At 49.3% G+C, this 21,376-nt stretch overlaps 2 protein-coding genes and 2 long non-coding RNA genes across 4 annotated transcripts; 3 read left to right on the plus strand and 1 right to left on the minus strand.

Annotated features, from left to right (window-relative positions):
* The first annotated feature begins 5,901 nt into the window (after positions 1–5,901).
* On the plus strand, positions 5,902–14,705 carry LOC140254195 (microsomal triglyceride transfer protein large subunit-like). Its single transcript, XM_072340571.1, has 18 exons — positions 5,902–5,968; positions 6,897–7,078; positions 7,168–7,293; positions 7,517–7,624; positions 7,735–7,851; positions 8,477–8,616; positions 8,826–8,976; positions 9,254–9,411; positions 9,531–9,696; positions 10,391–10,498; positions 10,619–10,831; positions 10,929–11,143; positions 11,531–11,628; positions 12,324–12,445; positions 12,650–12,877; positions 13,065–13,189; positions 13,288–13,458; positions 14,457–14,705. Exons 1-18 carry the CDS (start codon positions 5,902–5,904, stop codon positions 14,605–14,607), a joined length of 2,646 nt encoding a protein of 881 aa, XP_072196672.1. The 3' UTR covers positions 14,608–14,705.
* On the minus strand, positions 14,574–18,404 carry LOC140254196 (uncharacterized). Its single transcript, XR_011904088.1, has 3 exons — positions 18,376–18,404; positions 15,804–15,866; positions 14,574–14,712 (listed from the first exon to the last, which is right to left on the minus strand). It is a non-coding gene; the product is annotated as an uncharacterized lncRNA (long non-coding RNA).
* Positions 18,405–19,134: 730 nt separating this feature from the next.
* On the plus strand, positions 19,135–20,499 carry LOC140253768 (uncharacterized). The gene is made up of 3 exons (XR_011903980.1): positions 19,135–19,246; positions 19,589–19,681; positions 20,372–20,499. It is a non-coding gene; the product is annotated as an uncharacterized lncRNA (long non-coding RNA).
* A 202-nt stretch (positions 20,500–20,701) lies between these two features.
* On the plus strand, positions 20,702–21,375 carry LOC140254050 (steroidogenic acute regulatory protein, mitochondrial-like). The gene is made up of 4 exons (XM_072340241.1): positions 20,702–20,750; positions 20,833–21,008; positions 21,108–21,201; positions 21,274–21,375. The coding sequence occupies exons 1-4, from the start codon at positions 20,715–20,717 to the stop codon at positions 21,373–21,375; spliced, it is 408 nt and encodes a 135-aa protein (XP_072196342.1). The 5' UTR covers positions 20,702–20,714.
* Position 21,376: the final 1 nt, after the last annotated feature.

The raw sequence follows: 21,376 nt of genomic DNA on the forward strand, positions 1-21,376 counted from the left end.
GAATGCAACCTCTTTTTTAAAAGGACGGGTAACAGTGCTTTACTCCGGAGGGTGTGACGGGAAGTCTTATTGGTTCCTTAAAGCCCAGATTAGGAATAAACCCTCTCAGGATGCAACACCATAGGTGTCCACTCATATCAATGCCAGGAAACTGAGCTGAACACAGGTAGAAAGGAGTATTAAATCTGGCTATAAATTCATGGGAGGGGAAGAAGAGACGCTGTGAAGGGGACAACAGCAGCATGAGGACAAAAGCCAAGTTGGACAGGGCCGTGGGCAGCCTGAGCTGGCCCACAGCAGGGTTTGGAGCTGGATGGGCTTTAGGGTCCCTTCCAACCCAAGCCATCTCATAGTTCTATAAATGGACAGAGGTTGGTCAAGATCTGGGGGAAGGCTGGTGGCGACTGGAGAGCTGAGACCCTGCAGTAGTCCTTCAATGGGAGAAAAGTGAGGCCAAAATAAAGCCCTGATGTGTAGGTGTGATTGCGGGTGTTATGGAAGTGAGAGGATGGAGCTATGGCACAAAGGGGAGCCTGGAGGTGGTTTCCAAGGAGCTTGTTCCCCCTTTCATGTCTCTAATGCCCTTGTGATGGGGAGCATAACACTTGGTCCTATCAAAACGAAGAGCTGCTTTGAAAATAAGCAGGGTAAATGGGCCTGAAGGACCCTTGCACTGAAAGCATAATGCAGGTTTACACAGAAAATGTTATGTCTGGTTTAACCTAAAATTATGCAGCTGATTTGCTTGATTAATAAGTAGAGCAGATCCAGAGAGGCAGCTATGTTCAGCACCAGCACAATTCCTTTCCTGCAACCTTAGTGAATGCAACCTCGTATTATTCACAAATGGGCTCCACTGCTCAGAAAACCACAGAGTATTCTCATTTGGCAGGCAGCATTGGTTCTCATCTTATAGAAAATTCCACCAGAATTGGTAGGATTAAGAATCATTACATTTCTTGTTTCCAGTTAGTCTAGGACACAGAAGCTACTCCAAGCACCGCAATATGAGTGCTCGGATACAACACTCACATTATGCATTCTGTACGTACCAAGTAAGAAACACAAAACTCGGGCTTCGGTGCTGCTGTGCAGAAGTTAAAAGGATTTTCATTTTCAGCATTTTCCCCCTAGAACTGAAGAAATGACTTCACTTGATGATTACATCTCAAACTCAGGAAATAGCAGGCCAGACAATGATCAGCAGTTTTTTAGAACAGATAAAAAACATCCTCTGGACTCCTTTTTTTCTCCCCCTTTTCTTGTCCAGCCGCTTCTGCTTCTCATCCCTCCAGTACCTGTAGGTCTGCCCATTGCCCTGCTCCAGCCTCATTTTCTTCTTTCTAGTCTCTTGGTATATAAAGGCAGGTGGCATGAAAGGACGTCCTGAACCAAGTGGCAGCAGTGTGAGCACTGTGTTCCTGGTGCATTTGTGTGCATGCAGTGTCAGCATTGAGACAAGCTTCAACTGCCTCAGGAAAGCCTCCAGACGTGCACAGAGAAGTGCAAAAAAAAATTAAAGGTCATGTTGCTGCTTGGAGGCAGCCTTTGGCTATCTCAGATGCACTCAGGTACCACAGCCTTGTCCTTTCTTATCAAACATGCCCTGTGTGCAAGAAGCTGAAAAGTTCTCATCCAAATTCGGGAGTTTTTTGGTTGCTTACAGACCTGCCTTGCTCCTGTCACCTATTTAAGGCAGCAGTAAAGAACGCAGTCCAGCATCCTTTGTTCTGTCACTGGCAGCCATATCCAAGCTGCGTCCTGCGTGGCCCAGTGGCAATTGGCTCACACAGCAGTGGGAAATGTATGGGCTGCGACTGCAGAGGAGGTCTTAATTGCACCACACAAACAAAATGTGCCAAGGTGCATCAGAGCAGAGGTTCTTGTGCTTTGAGCTGGCTTCCAGCTGCCGGTGCTTGCACAAACACTGCGGCAGTGTTTCACCACTCTGAGCACCAGGAGCCAGCCCACTTTGGAGCAGTGCCACGAGTTACCACATCCTGCTGCATTGCCTTTGGCCAGCTGTTCAAGCTGCACGCTGTCGTGCTAGAGGATAAATACTTTCTGGGGTGATGCTAGTGAATGATGCTTTTGGAAGTGATAAAATAGACCACAGAAACAAACCTAACCTGCAAAATCAAAGAGACAACAGCTCCCAGTGTGATGGCAACTGTTCTACTTCTGGATTGAATTAGATCAGTAAGTGTTAATATAATTGGACAAGACTTCTTACCATTCTGCCAGTAGAATAAGCAGAGCCCAGGCTAGAAGGCAGTGCAAGCTGTGGCCAGACAAGCAGACCACAAGCGAGACAGACTGATTCTTCCCAGGAGCAGATGTTTGAGCTGGGAGAATACAGTGCGTGCCAAGGCCAAGGTAGATGCCAGAGGCACCTTTCCAAGCAGATCGGGGTTGTTGCAACAAGAACTTTGTGGTCCTGGGCTCAAAGTAGTGGTAACATCTCCCATTTCAAATGGCTGTTCCCACAGTGCAGCAGTTAGTTTCCAATTGATTTCTCCAGGCGTCACGAGGCCTGGTTCTTATGACACAGACACATCTGCAGCCATTGGATTTGCTGCACAGATGTGCTGTAGCACTTCTGATCCCCTTCCAAAGTCTAATCACAGCAAGCTGCTCTCTGCAGCCCCTGGGTGGAGCTGACTTTGTTCATTTGCAAATGCTTTCACACCTTTTGTCACATAACGTGTATTAGCCCAGGGTCACGGTTCAATTCCCAGCTCCTGCACTTGACAGATGTATTACCCGGGAGCGGGACTTAACACCACAGCTTTCAGAAGATAGAAGTCTTCATTTACACCTACAAGATGGAAAATCCAACTTCCCGAAGCGCCCTGAAGGAAAGGAGGTGTCCCTCCCTCTGCTGACCGTAGGGGGAGCTGACTCTCCAGTATTGGCCTTTCACTATGAAAAAAAACCACAACAAATCCCAGCATGCAGCCCAGAAACGGTATTGGCTCCATTCCCCAGCACAGCACCCAGACCTCACATGTGGAAGAAGAAGGCAACATGGATTAAATAATTAAGGCCCCTGGATACTGTTTCCCCATAAACGACAGATGATCACAGAGGAAAAACACTTTCTCAAATATGATTGATTGCTCTTGTTGGAAGAACCAGGGAAAAAAGAGCAGACAAGAACACTCTCAGCCGCTCAGCTGAGGATTCAACAAACACGATAGCTCCTGCATTTAAATGAATGATGAATTGCTTGTAAGAAGTAACTTGTCAGTGAGCGTGTTACTATTGATTAATCTCACACTGGAGAGTCTTTGTAGCCTACTGTTCTGTAAATCATCCACAGAGATTAGAGGTTTCTGTCTAACAGGCTCCTAAACCATATCTTCCTCGTCAATCTTATCAACCACTTGTTTAATTGTAAAAATGTAAATAAAATGCGTTGGGAATTGGCTCAACACCTCATGAGTTACACATCAGTTCTAAAGGGAGAGGAAGAGGAGCTTCCCCAGCTTCACTGAGGGCTTTTCAGGAACCACTACAACTCAAGGCAAGGTCTGGCCCTCCCAGAGCCACATCCAGCCTCAGAGCGCAGCAGCAGGTTGGCAAGCATCACGACACACGTGTCAGAGCCTCCAGTATCTCCTTCTGCCTGAGAAATGGCAGATCAAGCAGCAGATGACGAGCAAGATGCCCTGGAACACAAAAACTGGAACAGAGTCATGCACTGCTTTGTTCACCACTCCCAGGACAGCCCATGGCTTTGTTCACCATCATCACTACACATCACAGCTATGCTCTCAGTGACATCGGGGACTGAGAGCAGCTGTGCCACTAAGGGACATGGGTTAGTGGTGAGACTCTGGCTCGTGGCTGGAATAGGTGATCTTGGTGTTCTTCCCCAGCCAAGACAATGCTATGAAAGTCTATCCCAGCATGAGCATCTCTAGCCACCCACGCTAACAGAGCATGCTCCCATAGCCAGCCAGTTCCAGCCGCACTGGTAAATAAAACATCTAGCTTTCAACACTGGGATGCTCAGCAAAGTAATTGGATGCCCAACACAAAGGGTAATCTGGTAATTACATCCCGGTATGCAAACAAAGACATTCCTGATGATACTGCACATGTTGAAAAATTGATGGCTAAATAAGACTTGAAAAGCCTCACGTTGGTGTGTGTTTGTGTCCTCTGGCTACTCCTACCTGCAGAGCCCAACACCATCATCTCCTCATCAGACTTCAGGACCTGAGGCTATGAATGACCCTCAGAGAATCACCCACAGAATGGAAGATCTTCCAGCAGCTGTCACTTGAGAGACATCTGCTCCTCCATCACCAGCTGGAGTGAGATGCAGCCACCAGTTCCCAGAGCTGGAAAGGTGCACTGTGGCCTAAAGCTGTTGGAAAACAGATCTTGTCTGCCAAGAACAGTTTCTCTTAAACAGGGCAAGGTGTCAGCTAATGACACCTTGTCCATCCACACTAGCAACTGCAGCCTCTGCTCATAACCAGCACTGTCGAAGTTACTCAGAATGGGCCACAAGCACAGTAAGGGGAAGCATTTGCCCTGCTGATTTTTACCATAGTCACACCTCAAGGACTTAGAGAAAGCATTCTTATCTTTAAGAAAAACAGAAGATTCCTACAGTCAGACCAAGGTGTGCAACATAAAGTAACCTTGCAACAGAAAACCACAGGGCATGTCCCTCCTAACTCAGGGACCTGCAGCATGGGGAAGCAGAAGATGGATACTTTAGCAGCATCCATTCCTGTGAGCCCCATTCCTGCAACACAACACTCAAAGCCTGTGCTCCCAAACAGAGAAACACAGGCACCAGAGCCAAACCGAGAACTGGTTTGACACAACCATCTCTCACTCCTTGAGCTGGCAGACAGATCTGTTCTCATGAGATTCTGGTCCACAGCAAGAATTATCAGTGACTCAGAATGGGACTCAGAGCCTCTATATGCTGTTCTTAGGAAGCCTTTCTTTCCTCTCTCCCATCTGCTCCTGAGTGACCCCTAAAACTGGTAGTTAGGGTGAAGAGAGCTTGGGTATTATCACTTCCCAGGGGCATTTCTGGTGAGACTGTACCAGTGACACCCCCTGCCACCTTCTAGAGGTGCACATGGGGCACACAGAGCCATGCCAGCACTGTGCAATAGACGTACCTCATTGCAGTCATCATTCTACCTCCATCCTGCTTGCATCTGATCTCAGCCTTGGGCATGATGACTGCCATGACCAAAGTACACCTGGTGTCACACCTCAGCAGACACGTGGCCAGGGGCACAGTGACCTGGTTGTCATGCCCATCCATGCTGTGATGCCCTGCCAACAGATCAGGAATCTGCAGAACCCACAGGTGGGCTCCATGATGGCCAGAAGGGTAGGGACAGCCAGGCTGGGGCTCTTGTACCAGTTCTGTCCTCACCACTGCCACATAATAGTTTCCAGTCTGGCCTTCAGGTCAGAAGCTGCTGCAGCACTGGATAGAGCTGCTTGGCAGAGAGAAGGATTCACTCCAAAGTCACACATCAGAGCTGGGAATTAGATTTTCTATATACTGATGGAGGTAAATAAATGCCATTGGATGGAGATTAACATCACCATGCAGCAGTGTCCAGGATAGGCAGCAGGTAGCGTTCTCCAAAGATGCCTCTCTTGTTCTGCTGGCTGTGGGAGGACCCTCAGAAGAACAAGCAGGACACCACACCGGTGCATGCTAGCTAACAAAGGGGCTTCCCCCCACCCTGCTGCCGCCCTTTGGCAAAGCTTAGCTGATTTCCAAACCTTCTGCTGCTGGGGGTTGGTGCAGGGGTTTAATTATTTGCTTTTCCTTGGGTGTGTGGCATGAGGACAGGGAGAGAAGGTCAGGTCCTGTCCTGTCTTCCTTTCCTTCCCCAGCTCCCGGAGCTCAGCATGGGACGATGGGCTTTTTTGGGCTACATCTGCCTGTTCTGCTGCTCCTTCCTGAGCACAGCCAAAGGTAAGGGGTGTCACGCGGTGGGTCCGTGCCAATGGATCCTGAAAATGACCCTGGATAGAGAGGGATGGCAAAATTTGGGGATGGTGGAGGTTTCTCCCTGGTGGGAGAGTAAAAGCCAAAGCTCAAAAAGTAGATCAGATTTGTGGAAGAGTTTATAGTGGTTTTAGAAAAGAGAGCAGACTGAACATGTCATTGCAAAAGTGCTGCTAGCCCCAAATTGTCTGTGTATAGGAACAAGAGTGGCGACCACAAGTAAATATGAGCAAATTAGTATAATGCAAAGAGGGGATTTGGCCCGGTGCTGCCCCACAGATTCATTTCACCCTATCACGAGGTCAGCAATTTAATTAAGAATTAGTGGGTCAGCGCAGCTACTTATCTGCTCAGGGGGGGGAAAGGGAAAACATAAGATACGAGGAGTACAAACTCTTCTCTCCTCCCAGATACAAAAAGTTAACGTACAAATATTGCCCCCAGATTAATGCCCTTTACTTCGATGAATGTGCACAGCTGAAAAGCCCCTACAAAACATTTCTTTTTGGATGCCATGGGCATCCTCAGAAAAGTTATCTTCAGGAATAAAGTCTGTTTCTATGGGATTTGCCAAAAGTCCTGAAGTCCCTAAGTAGTGCCCCCTGTTCTGGCTGCAGTTTATGCAGCAAAAGTGGAAATAGAGCCAGGAACCAGCTGCCCCCCTGAGAACACCCACATTTCCCTTACCCACCTGTACTCCTGAACTTGGAAAGCAGAGAAGGACAGCACAGGTGTAGCAAAGTGTACCAGGAATAGCTTCCTGTGTTGACCCTGGAAATTTGGAATGTGAAAAGAACCCAGTGCAGCTCACAAGCATCCCTGGAGTCCAGTGTGTGGGGAGCAGGGGGAGCAGTACCCATAGCTGTATCTACCTGACACTTGTCCCTGTCCGCAGGCAGCCGGTGGGCGCTTTCCTTCCAGCCGGGCATGCTGTATCAGTACCACTATGCTCTGGCTGTGCAGCTGGACTCCATGGCTGGCCCAGCCCCACCTGGGGGCTGGCTGCGGGCGCAGGCTGTGGTCAGGATGCATCAACTCCACAGAAACTCCAGCGGGGATGAGCTGCTCCAGGTGCAGGTATGGCAAATAGTGATGTTGCATTCCCTTTCCCCCATAAAAATGCACAGCAGCTTCACAGCAGATATTCTTGCCTTTTGCTGTCATAGATCCAAGACCTGAAAGCCCTGCAGGAGCATGAAGGTGCTGAAGGTCCTCCCACTGACATTGCACTGAACAAGGAGGTGCAGGCAGAGCTCCAAAAGCCAGTTTTCATCTCCTGGAGTGGCGGGAAGGTCAGCTGAGGGACTTCTGCAAGACTTTCTTGCAGAAAGTCAGCCCATCCTCCAAAATGGTCCCAGTGGTGGAGTGCGGAAAAATAACTTGTATGCACAACTCCACAAAAGTGACAGAATGATGAAATAATGAATTCATCAGGGCATTGCTTGGGTTGCAGGGGAGATGCCTTTCCACAGGAGAGCCATTCCCACAGCCTGATGCCAGGTCTCTCCCTCTCAGATCAAAGCCCTGTATGGGGATGAAAAAGCAAACACCCTGATCACCAACCTGAAGCGAGGTGTTGTCAGCCTGCTCCAGCTCCAGCTCCACTCTGGCACCATCGTGGAGGTAGGGGTGGTAAACAACAAGAATGAGCACATTTACTAAATCATCTTCCCCTGCATGAAGGAAAATTGTCCACCAGCATTTCTGCCAGGTGGGGTTTATCTGTGTTTCAGGAAGACGCCTCTGGAAGCTGCCAGGTCACGTACACTGTGTCCAACCACTCCATTGTAAAGACAAAAGATCTCCTCAGCTGCACAAAGCCGAAAATAGGACATGCCTCTGTGAACAAAGCAAGTCCATTGCTCTGGTGGTGGTGGTGTTTCAGCTTATGGCTATAATCAGGGAGGTCCCTCCCAAAATCTCCCAGCAGAATGGCTTTGACAAGGCTCCATAAAGATAGACCCCAGCATAAAGACAGGAAACTGCAGGTCTCCATACAGCTATTTCTATCCTGGTTAGAATTAATGGCCCTTGTGTTTTGTTTTTGATCTTTGTTTTTTTTCCTACATTCTGTGTACATTATGCATTTCTAAATTCTGTGTGTAAAAACAAACAAACAAACAAATAAATAAAGCGTAGCCACTAAGATTCCTCGCGAGGTTTGGAGAGGTCTTGACACCTAGCAAACCAAGCGTTCATATAATCAGAGCTTTCTGAGATGTGAATCACTGCAAACTCACTGCAGAGAATAAGTTCTGCACAGAGCATTTGCTGGAAATAGGGTTTTATCCAGAAGAGGTTACACCTGTGGAGGGAAACTAGAAGCCATGAAATGGACACCTCTCCTCAACAATGCATCAGTGGGAGCTTGCTTGGCCCTTCCAGCTCAGTAGTGTGGGAGAAGCCTGGTAGCTAATTCTACCAGGGAGATTGTGAGAGAAAAGGTTTTTTCCTTCTTGTTTTCCCTTTTTACAGATGTTTGGCATCCAGTGGCAGCCCTCCAGCAGAAGTCTGTATGTGGTGAAGGACAGCCTGCTGCAGTCAGTGCTGGCAGAGGAGAGCCATGCACTGTCCCTAGTCTTGAGGTCCACCACTGGCATCAAAATCAGCTCGAGGTGAGTGATGTTACCATACAAATTCCTGACTTGGGCATGTGATGAATAGACATCTATGGAGATAAAACTCTTCTTCACAGAGGCCACATCAGACACCTCTTGATAGTTTTCAGCCTGCATCTCCTTCTCCAAACCTCTGATCCCAACCATCCTCCAAACAAGGGTGTGAAGGATGAAGTACCTCTCAATGGTTTCCTCTCCCTCTACAGGCAGGAGCTCAAGCTCGTGTCCTCAACACCAGGTCCAGCAGTGGCAGATGAACAGAACCTTGAGAATATGCTGGCTGGCACAGAGGGACAGCGCCACCCCCTGGCCATAGCCAGCCTGCCCTTCAGGAGGAGCTGCACACACTGCCCTTCGGTCGGTGGCTCTATTCATCCCCTTAACCCTCCATGTGTTCACACCCTGGCTGTTGGATTTGGGGTCAAACCACAGATATTGTGCACAGCTAACACATCCAGTCAGTTTAAACACATCCCAGGTCTGAGCTCAGGAAATACTTCCACACACCAGTCACACTGACATACATCCCATGGGGCCACTTGCACTCCTAAATATTTCCTGAAGTATGAACATGATCCCATAATTCAGGATGTAAAAGAAAGTGGCTGAACTCCACCAAACACTGTCCTTGCAGCTGAGGTCCTACCTGAAGACCTTTGACAGCCAGCGAGCCAACATGGATGTCTCGAAGGCAGCAACTACATGGAAGTTCCAGAGGTTCATCCAGATGCTGCGCAGTGCCAAGAAGAGAGATGTGCTGCAGCTGCTGAAGAGAGCACCTGAGGAGATGCTGTGAGGTTCCCCATAGCTAGCCCTCCAAAATGGGTTTTCTGCACCAGTAAACACTGTGCAGGACCACAGCTTATGGGGTCACTGATGGCACCACTGATATCTCGCTTCTCTTGCCCCAGCCCCTTCGTGGTGGAGGCAGCGGTGGCTGCTCAGACAGTGCCAGCCTTGGCAGCTCTCTCAGACTTCCTGGATTTCAGCAAGGATCCCAGGTCCCTGCTGGAGACATTCCTCTATGCAGCAGCCTTCTCTCCCCGGCCTACAAAAGAGCTGCTTACTTTGGTGCTGGTAGGTAGGGATATTCCCTCCAGAGAGGCCTGAGCCCATCTTTAGATCTTGCCTATCCCACCAATCTGCTCTCTTAGCTTTCCTGGCAAAGCCTCCCACTACAGGCACGATGTACAGTTTTCAGCTGGCATATTACACTCATTCCTTAAAAGCAAGGTAAGCTAATGAAAACTTCTCAAAAGGCTTTGGTGACATCATGTCATTGGGTAACAAAGTCAATTTTCTGTCTCTCCACAATTTTGAGTGCTGACTTTCCATAGCCTCCCTCAGCCTACACCTCAAAAGCCCAGGATGGGTGCTCCCACCCTTACAGCTCAGAAGGTTATATATATAAAAATATAGCGATGCATAGATTTCTTCCATAGATTAAAATATATCAGTAGAAATAGACCTTCTTATCTATGTTACTATTCTACATGATTTTAACGGGATGCTGCCAATGGGAGTAGTGCTCAGAGGATAAGCATTCAGCAGAAAGTGTCTTATATAAATGCATTACAGACATTAAAAGTTTGGTTAGAACTACTGAACAATTCTGTACCATCAAGCCATGCATTGCCCCCCTTGAAGGCAGGTCAGAACTAGTTTCTCCTTACTTTTCTGATAAATGCTTTGAAACAACAGCTGAAACATTCTCCTCCTTTCTCTTCTGCCCCATTTTCTCCCATTCCATAATGCCCTTTGCTCTGCCCAGGACAAGCTGGATGGGAAGCAGATGGCACCCGAGGTCCGGGACACAGGGATGGTGGCCCTGGGCTCTCTGGTCAGAAAGATGTGCCAGCAGCAGCTGTGTGGGCTGCAGGTGAGTCCTGCTAACCCAGTTTGTGTCCCTCAGCCTTTCAGCTCATTTGGGGTTCCCAAAACTCCTCCTCACCCTCACCTCACTCTCCTTGGCTTCTGATCTCTTGCCAAACCCAACCAGGAGGTGGAGCACAGCATGGAAACCATCCTCACTGGGCTGAGAAGTGCTGAGAAGGAGCATGAAACAGTCACCCACCTGCTGGCCCTGGGGAATGCACAGCTCCCCAACACCATCCCCACCCTCCTGGAGCATGCAGAGAAAGGTCCCACCGCTGTGGCAGCTGCAGCCATCAGCGCCCTGCGGCATTTCCCTGCCCAGCACATCACAAGCGAGGTACCCAACATACAAGCTCCTCTTCCCATTGGGGTCCTTGCCACCACATTTATGCCAGCACTCTGATATCATCCCTCAAACTGCCCCCTCACATCAGGTGAAAAAAGCAATGAGGAGGATCTTCCATGAGAAGAGGAAGAGCTATGAGAAAACGTGCCGCTTGGCTGCTGCAGAAATCCTCTTGGATAACACACCCTTGCCCATGGATGTCATCAACATCCTGCTGGCCACTCACCAGCTGGAAACAGAAGCAGCAACATTCCTGTTGCTGAAGGTGCAGAGCAGCCTGCATGCCAACCACCACCCAGCAAGGTAAGTTTTGCTCTTTGTTATTCCCAACACTTCAGCTTTTGAGTTGCAGACCCAGAATTGTGTTTTCAGCAGTCCTTGGAGGCCAACACTGTGGCACGTGGTGCAGCACATAGTGTGTAACCACATTAATCTCCCTATCTGCACAGAACAAGCCAGCACTAACAGTTTTCAGAGCTAAGCAGAAGCTGCACAAAAATATTCAGATGGTTTACCCTAATTTATAGAGGAGAGGGGAATTCCAGGATAGCCTCAGACTACTCGTTTCCTTCTTTGCTTGCATTGTCAGCAAATAGCTCTGAAATTTGTATTTCTTACTCTTCTTTGTGCAGTTCACTCACATTTTCCTTCCCTCACAATCTTTACATACCACATCCCTCTTGCTCTCAGGAAGATAATGAATGACATCATGAGAGACCCTCGGATAAACAACTACAACCACTTCTCAAAAGCTGGCATCTCCTCCTCCTTCTCAGGACCTCTGACAGGTGATATCACAGGGACACTGGCCCCATGGTCCCCTGAAGAAGCAAACGAGGGTTGGTGGGGAAGAGCAGCTTGCATCAGAGGCCTCAGCTTTCAGGAAACACCCCCAAAATCTTGGGTTGAGCAGACTCCAGCACCATCTGAAGTCGACCGATTGCCACCACTAGATGTTTGCCTCCCTCTGATGCCCCTGCTTTGAGCTGAAAGCGGGTTAAATCACACCACATACTTTTCCCACATCCTGCTGATTTGAAGGAGGAAATTCAGCTGGAAAGGAAGCCAAGAGTAGGCTGCAGGTGGGAGTTAGTTCTCTCCCTGATAAGTCAAAATATTTAGCCCAATTCCTCAGTTCCTTTGGTATTTTTAATAAGCTCTTTTACTGAGCTTTTAATAAGCTCTGTTGTACTGAGTTAAGAAAAAAAATAAAATCACCAAACTTCAGAGAGACTGTAGCAATCCATGCCTGCTAAACACCTGCCTAAATCTTCACCCTTCACCCTTCACACTCCCCTTTTTCTATCCCCCTTCAAATTATCTCAGCCTAGCCTCACGGGGGATACATGGAGGCAAAATATCTGACATCTGTAAGAAAAACATCTCGCTGCCACATCCCTTGCTTATCACCAGAATAGGAGGAGATGGCACAGAGGTTTCCTTCCTGAATAGTTTAGTTTCATCAGATAGCTTTGTCTTTCAGTCACCAAGGAATTGCTCTCCACTTTCGGGCTGGACCTGCTGTTTTTGGAGGGTGGATTACTAAGAAAGAGCGTCTCCGACTTCTCACTGCTCAGCCATGACTGGCATCTTCGTGCTGCTCAGGTGAGAGATGGGAACGAATTTGGCTTCACCGTCCTACCCAGAGGGCCCCAACACTGCAGACCTCATTGATGCATAGCCACGCTCTGAAGGAGAGCCTACCCAAAAGTGTTGGACAAGGGTAGCAGCTCAAATAGCATCATGGTGCCTGAAATGGACCCCTCAGTCATGCTCTGTGTACCTCATGTCTCCATTTCTATGGTTTAGGTCACTATAGAAGCACAAGGGATAGAGTCTATGCTGGGAGAAAACATGTTGGAAGGGGAAGAGGGGCCAGAGCTCATGGCTGGGATGTCTGCCATCTTCTTCGATGTCCAGTTGCGGCCAGTCATCTTCTTCCAGGGATATACAGACTTAATGGCCAAGGTTTTGCTGAGCACTGGGGAACCCACAAGCGTGGTCAAAGGGAACCTCCTTCTGATGGACCATCACCAGGTACTGGTGGGATGAACCATCTTTCTTTCCCCACACTGGCTTCAAGGCAGGTCCATGGTAATGCCTAGGGAATCTCACACCTAAAACCTGATGGTTGATACTTGTTCACTGTGGCTATACACATCAGATTGGGATGGCACTGCCACAGGTCTCTGGGGGGTTGTAAAACCCTCTCCATCTCTCCCAGGTCATCCCTCTGCAGTCTGGTCTCCAGGCAGTGATCAAACTCCAAGGTGGACTTGGGCTTGATATCTCAGCCAACATGGATGTGAACATCTGGGAGCAGGAACTGAAGACCAGCATCAATACCAGGTGAGCAAGTCCAGGGATCCCACCACCCAAGACAAGGGTTTGTGGAGTTGTCCAGTGCTCAGAGCTCAGTGCCAGACCTGCACTCTCCCATCTTGCAGGGGAAGCATCACCATTGATTTCCAGGCAGAATTGGATGCTCCTTTCCTCCAAACCACCCTGAGGAGCCAGTCAGAGGCAGAGACCTCAATCTACTTTGACACCAACCTGAGGTTTTCCAGTAGCCCTGTGCTCATGTGCCTGCAGCTGAGGGAGGAGCAGGTGCCCTATAGGTAAGCTCTGGATTCAGGCTGCAATTGAGGGCTGTGAAGCATCAGACAGTGCTTACCCACACAGGGGCTGACAGAGCTCTTCACTAAGTGCAGACCATACCTGTCCTCAGCACTGAATACAGGAGGCCCTAAATCTGCTTTATGTGGGAACCATTTATCCTGCCATTTATACCTTAACTCCAGACATTGCAGCAGTTCTTCCTCATGCTTCTCATGGATGGTCCTGAAACATAAAAGCCTCTGACAGCCTCTACTGGAGGTACCAAAGGTTCAAGAATCACTGACACTGTACGCACAAAAAAAAAAGAAGAGGTTGAAAGAAATCCACCTGCAAAGCAGATGCCAAAGGCTGGGAGAATAACAAAGATTTAAAGCACACCTGCATAACAAAGGTTAACATACGTAGGAATTAAAGCATGGAATGAAAATGCCTTATGAGGCAATAATACAGCCACTACATTCAAGAAAACATTGTCCAGAAAGAAGCTGGACAGTCTTGGTGAAAACAGTTGCATAGCAGTGTGTCACACCAAGCCCCATGCAAGCCCTCCTCCTTCATCATCTGCACGTCTGATCACAAGTTGGGTGGGAGCAACCCAGACAGTGAGGGATCCACATAAGGGATCTGTGCAATGGACAGCAAACCCCATATCCCTCTCCATCATCCTGCAGGGCAGGGAAAGGTCTTATCAACCACATGCTTGCTCTAAAACCATCACAGAGGTGCTCAAGTTGATTTTGAATGGAGACTCGGGTAGCCTAATCTGGTGGAGGGCAACCAGTCCACAGCAGAGTGTTGGAACTTGATCTTTAAGGTCCCTTCCAGCACAATATGACTGTGTGCTTGATAAAGAGAAGGACTACTTGGGGACAAGAGGGCATTAATGGGAGATAAAGGTCCTGCATGTGAACAGGTGTGCGAATAGCCTGGTAGGTGGATGAGGTCCTCCACAGCTATCACAGCCTCCTTACCTCCTGCTTCTCCCTTGCTCCAACAGAGAGATCTTCACCATCTCCACATCTGCTGGGAACCAGAGCAGCACTATTCGAAAAGGCCGTCAGGGCACCTTGCCTGCCCGGGAGTTTGCCCTGCACCAGGCCAACTCAGAGATGTGCCACCTGTTGCTGACAGCAGAGGAGGGAGCGTAGGAGACAGGAGCATTTGGGATAAGGCTACTGCATCCCTGCCTGCCATGCACCCTGGTTCTTCATGAGCTGGTAAAATCTCTGCCCATCTCTGCCACAACCAGATTACTGTAAGAAAAATGATGAAATGAGAGCATCAGAAGAGGTGGAGGAACTACTGAAGAGCATCAAGAGGCACCTCTTACTTGGGGCCAGGATCTTTTCACCCTTCAGTTTTCTCAGCCTGAACTCTTCTCCTCCACGTACATTGCCTGAAGCCAGGGCAATTCATACAACAAGCCTTGTGATATACAGCCTTCTTTGGCAAATAAGTTTCTGGTAGCTCAAAAAAGCATGCTGCAGTCTGATACAATACCATGTTTTCCCTCAATTTATTAAACAGTTGGAAGGGAGCAACACATCTGCAGCTGGCAAGGAGAAAGTTGCCAACAAGGGAGTGAATAACATCAGCCCACATTAATGCAGTTTTGTGGCCACCAAGGAGTCCAGGAGCATGGAAAATAAATGTATTTCTGGAAGAGGTGCAGGTTGGTTTTCTTTCCTTTGTTTAATTTTTTTTAATGCAGCCACACAGATATTCATCCCAGAATAATCCTCAGGGAAAGATAGCGCAGCAAGACAAAACTCTGCATAATCTGTTGCCAATTATTGTATGTTCTTTCTAGTGTAATTGAATACATTTGCATTTATTTGCATATGAAGGCAACCCAGCTCCCCCTCAGATCGGATCTGCCCTGTTGTACCTGCTGGGAAGCTGCACTGTTGCCAGGGATATGGCCAGTGTCACAGCAGGCAGCAAGGATGAAGCTAGGAAGGGAACTGCTAGGATTTCAGTGAGATCAGATTTGTGTTTGTTGCATGAAGATAAAGAAGAAAGGCAGAGGAACATGACCCACAAAACTTTGAGAAAGCTGGACAAAAACATCAAGAAACTTAAAACACAGAGAGTCTCCTCAACAGCAAGCACCCTCTAAAGGATGGACCAGCAGTCTCAGTCCTCAGCTCAAAGCAGGGAGAACTGTGATAAAGACAGAACTGAAAAGTGGGAAGAAATGGGAACATTTGTGGGAACAAGTTTTTTGGGAACACATTTTTTGGGAACAAGTGGGAACAAATGGGGAGATCAGGAGATGGGGTGGGGGCTTATGCAGCAGGGAGTGGCTGCAGGAAAAGGGAAGAGCCATAAGATGTTTCATTACCTTTGGCATACCTGTAACAGCTCTGCCTATCCCCCTCAGTATGCTGATCCTCACCAACCGCTCCTGCTCTCACACAGGATTTTAGCATAGAAGAGAGAAGAATTAGAAAGGCTTTTTTGAGATTGCATGGGACAAAGACACAGGAAGAAAACACTGACTCTAGCATAGGTAGCATGCAGAACTTGTCTCAAGTCAGCAAAGATGGGAGCCATGTGGTTCAAGCTGTAGGTTCAGGCTGCCAAGATGTTTGGGAAATTCTCCATCCTGCAGGTACTTGCAATGAATTGCTGGAGGTTCAGCCCATCTTATGGGGCAAATGTAGATGGATGGTACAGAGGGCAAGAGATTGAGAGACTGAAGTGGTCCTTTCTGAAACTGAGGGTCTTACTAGAAAGCCTGGCTAAGTACTACAGGCTGTTGGTGCTGGATGATCATCCCTCAGTGTAGACATTATTCAGTCAGAAGTGGAAAAACCAAACACAGGGGTCACATCCCCATCCCATCCCTTTTCTTCTCCTTATGGAAGCCAGCCAGTACCAGCAGAAAGGCATTTTGCTTGCATGTGAGGGGTGGAAGCCCATCTATTGAGTGATGGCTTATGCCTGGAGCCTCTCGTCTGCTTTTTGATCCAAAGTTTACATATTAACAGAGAAGACTCTGGCCCCTCTTATCATCTGAACAGCAGTTCCCCTTCTCTGCTCCTCAGGGCAGCAGATGGAGATAGGATCGCCTCAATCCCACATGCTGAAGGCAGTGTTCCAGCAACAAAGAGATACAGCAGCTTCCATTTTCTCTTGATATTTAGGATCTTTTGGTGACAATTAATGAAAACTACAATTAGTTTGAAGTAAAGATTGTTCTTCTGTTTTGCATTCTCATCCCGAGTTGGATTGTTATCAGGCACAAACACAGAACACCTCTCCTATACTACAGGGAGGCTTGCCGGGAAGGCAGCACTTCATTTCTTCCTGATAAGAATATGCCTTTGAAACATCTCAGTCCTTTTTTTTTTCTATTAGGAAATGTGCTTTTTAGGAGAGAGAAAAAAAAAAAAGGGGGGGGGGGGACATACGGGTTGTGAAAATGGAGACCCCAGTGTTAAAGTAGCACAGTCTCCTGGGTTTGTCTGCTTTTCCTAGAAGGCACTAACATCATGCTCTTTGGTTTTGTACAGAAACAAAAGCACTGTGTTTTTCTATATTTTCTCTTCGACTCTTAACATTACCAGACATACAAGTGAAGAGCAGTTTCCATAGACACTTCCAGCCAGCACAGCATGGTCAAAGCCACCCCAAAGCTACGCTTCCCTGGGATCTGCTTTTTAGGTCTGTATTCAGGGTGCATCAGAGATGCATAGATAAATGCTGCAATGAGGCTGAGATGGGACATGAGGCTCCTTCTGCTTCTACCAACCCCCAGAGCACCTTTAGGGATGACAGCAGCCCTGCAGAAGGTCTCTACAGAACAGGGGATGCTGCCTTACCCTCTCCTTCCCATTTCTGCAAAGGTATTGGAGGCCATCCAAGACTTGGCTTGAGAACTGGGTTCCCCCTGCACCAAGGATCTGCTGGTTACAGGACAATCTCGTACAGAACCAACCTCAAGGACACAGAAAGAAGCTGACCTGGGTCTTGCCCTCGGCTCTGAACAGGGGGATCTGGGTGACCGTGGGGAGACAGCCCCTATCTCCTTGTACTGCTCCAATTGCAGCCAAGCTGCTGATAGCCAGTGGCTGAGTAAGGAAAGAGGCAGAACGAAGCCTCATCTTCCTCTGAGCCTCACTTCTCCCTGGGGAAAGGGCAAAAATGGGGAAGGTAACATTATCACCCCCCCCCATCAGGATTTGGGCATTTCACATATTTCAGTGCTGTTTGCTCAGTTGCTGTATAGCATCTTCTGGAGCAGCTGCTCTTCCAAGAGCATCCTAAAGCTTCACCATCAGAAGTGATGGGTACCCAGAGCATCCTCCCAACCAGGAATAGGGGAGAGGCAAGGCTGGGAAAGTCAGAAGGTGCCAGAACCCAAGCTTTCCCTATTGCTTGAGGTGCTCCCACTTGCCTGCGGCTCAGATCCCAGGGCCGTGGCAGGAGTCTAAACCCAGGGCAGCCCCTGGGAGCAGCTCCCCTGCTTAGCTCCCCAAGCAGCCTTGTGTGCGGAGCCGCAGATCAGCAGTGACCTCCAGCGGCTGCTGCCAAACTCGACGGAGATGCCAGGGCAATCATTGTGCTGTGCCATACAAGGGCTGAGCACGTATCCCACCACTAGCACCCAGGCCCATAAACCTTCCTCTTTCTAGCACAGCCCCACTCACTCAACAGGGCGATAAAACATTATCTGTGCGCCTACTGCAGCTTTCTGCTCAGACAAAACTAAGCTAAAGACAGCATGCACGAAACTGGTGAGCATATGTGTGAAAGGATAGAAAGAGCACAGATGGGCAGTAATTCACAGTTGCACATTTAAAGTGCCAGAGCAGGCCTCTTATAATCCACAGCTTTATCAATCCTAGGCAGCTAGTAATAAATACAAATAATAAAAAACACATCAGCATTTCCATGGCTAATCCACTCACCAAATCCTGCATGCAGTTGTCAGGCACAGAGCACTAAGGGGGCAGTGGCCTGGGTGGGGATGTTTATATACCCACTGCAGCAATCAGGAAGAAAGTGGAAAAGCTGTGAGGTGTAACTGGGTGCAGCTGTGGCATGAAGTCCTGTGGGGACTGTGAGAGGGAAAGCTCTGGGTGTCTTGCTTGAGTGGGATTGAAGTAGGTGACTTCCTAGGGTCCCTGCCAACCTCAGCTATTCTGCAGTGTGATTTTGGACAGTATTTTGGCCTCTTTGCTAGGGAGTTGCAGTGGTCCCACTGTCACTGGGAGAAGCAGAGATCTGTGGGGAATTATTAGGACTGAGTGAAGTGGCTGACAAGAAAGTGGGGAGTGCCTTGAGGAGTTATGGTAACAGCAATCACCACCATGACTTCTAAGGAGCTTCCATAGGAAGAAGCAGGATTTTCAGCGAGCAGGGCTTCCAGCATCTTCAACGACCACACAAGTGCCACTGGTTGCCTTTGCCAACCTGGGTGTGTAGCCACTATCCCCAGTAAACCAGCCAGGCTGGGAACCACAGAAGTGTTAATTCTCAGCCACATCCCCTCTGTAGCTGCTCGCAATAAACCACAGTGCAGTGAGTGCTCATTCAGAAGAAAATGTACCCTCTTTCTCCGGCCCCTCCTTCTGCTCGCCTTGTCCTTGAGCACTCTTCATTCCCAGCTCCTATCTGTGGCACGCTCCTATAATCAGGTGCTGTCCTTCATGTCTGCTATAAAGGCAAAAGGAGATGCTGTGCATGTACGCAGACTAGCAGCCCAAACCCGTGACATGCTGCAGGCCATCGTCAAGCTGTGCTGTGGCACTGCCCATGACCACCTCCGCAAGTTGCCCGGTAAGCACCACTCTCTCCCCATGTCCCTAGAAAAATGAGGATGCTGTGCTATGAAAGTTCCAAAGGAGATGCTGGGAGAAGAGGCTAAAGAGATCCAAAAGCAGAAGCTCAGAGGGCACTGAAGGAGATGCTAAGGGGGTCCTAAAGGAGACAGGAAAAATTGCTGAGGGGGACTGCAAAGAGATACTAAGAGAAAATGATAAAATTGGTGAAGTTTTTTGCTGGGACCAGGTTGATTCAGCTAATACTAATGCAGCTTGTTTCCAGACCAAATGAGTGCATGCTTTTGCTTTTTATGGCATACATCTTCCTCAGTGGTCACTAGTACGTCTCTCCCCTCAGGTCTGAAGACAGAAGCTACCGCAGTGATGCAGGAGCTGGGAGGCTCCCACTGCCTGCTTTCCAAAATTCCTCCTTGTATCCAGAGGCTCATGGGTAAGGATGCTGGTGAGCAGCCTGCACAGCCCTGACTCTTGGACACTGTGTTCCTCGGCCCCACTGCAATGAGGGATGGGGTGGGATGAGCCATCAGATGCACTGATTATTAGCAGGGCAGAGCTGTCTTAAGGATGAGAGGTAATGGTCTTAAGCTGTGCCAAGGGAGGATCAGGCTGAACATTAGGGGACATTTATATTCAGAAAGAGCGGTGCTGTATTGACATGGGCTGTCCAAAGAGGTGGTGGATACGTCATCCCTGGAGGTGTTGCAGAGCTGTGGAGATGTGGCACTGAGGGATGTGGGCAGTGGTCAGGTGGGGGTGGACTGGGGTTGGGCTGAGTGACCTGAGAGGGCTTTTCCAACCTGAATGATTCTATGATTCTGGTCTCTGGGCTGCCCTTCATCACTGCAGTAGCTTAAAGGTATCCCCAGCACTGATGAGGTTGCTGAAAGGTGAATGAACTGTAAAGGCCATCAGAGTGTCTAGTGGAAGTGACAGCCATGTACCAGGGTTTGGTTTGCTGTCTGTGGCTGCAGACCCCATCAACTCACTTGAAGGCCCCAAACATGGTGAATTCACCTGGCTTGCACTGCTGTACCCACACCCCATCCCTCCAGACATATAAAAAGCTGGGTGGACTGGGTGGATTTCTCACATTTCTCTGTGTTTCCACCCGCTCCTGAAGCCAGGTGCACAGAGCCTGAAGCAGACGTGCAGCCCTCCAACACAAACCTGTCCTACATCCACCAAGGAGAAAGGGCCCTGCAGCAAGCACTGAGCATCCTGCAGCAGCCACGCTGCTGGCAGCCGGAGGCCGTGATGGTAACAGCCCCAACCCTGTGCATTCCATAAGCCCCACACTGAAGTGTGGGGCGCAGCCCTGATGAGGTTGTTATGCCTCACAGAATGCAGGGGCCACAGTGTCCAGCACCACACTGCCAGGATTGGGCCGAGTCTTTCGGGCTGAGACTGTGCTGGCGGCACCGGTGGGCTGGCTGCAGGATGAGCTGTTTGAGCGGCTGGAGGAGATGCCCAGCTGGAACCCCAGCCTCAGCCGCGTGGAGGTAAGCAGCAGAACCCCCAGAGGGCATTAAAACCCCATTGAAATCCCACTGTACACAATGCATGTGCTCTGCTGGCCCGCAGGTGCTCCAACGCCCAGGCAAGGACACGCTGGTGACGCATGAGGTGACGGCTGCCAGCCCAGTGGGACGCAGGGACTTTGTGTGCACGCGGCACCGCAGCAGGACACGGGCAGCCATCTACCTGGTGGGCACCACTGCTCACCTTGAGCAGCCACCCGCACCACAAGGCTGTGTCAGGTAACACAGCCCCCATGGTCTGCCATTTTGTGATCTACTGGGGGAGAGGTCTCACCTCCAGGCCCTGATATTTTGTGACGTAACCACCCTGTCCTGCAGGGCCGAGACACGGCTGAGCTGTATTGTGCTGCAGCCACTGCCAGGTGACCAGAGCTGCACACGTGTCACGTGGCTGCTCAGCATGGACCTGAAGGTAAGTGGCAACATGTCAGTGCCCCCCTGCTGGCTCAGCACCCATCATCCTTCATGTATTTCTCTCCTGCAGGGCTGGATCCCCACCTCAGTCACCAACCACGTCCTGCCACAGTGCCAGGCTGAGTTCATCGGGCACCTCCGCCAGCACCTCTCTGCCACCACCTGTCCCTGAC

The sequence above is a fragment of the Excalfactoria chinensis genome, chromosome 6 (assembly GCF_039878825.1).
Source record: "Excalfactoria chinensis isolate bCotChi1 chromosome 6, bCotChi1.hap2, whole genome shotgun sequence".
Lineage (NCBI taxonomy): Eukaryota > Metazoa > Chordata > Aves > Galliformes > Phasianidae > Excalfactoria > Excalfactoria chinensis.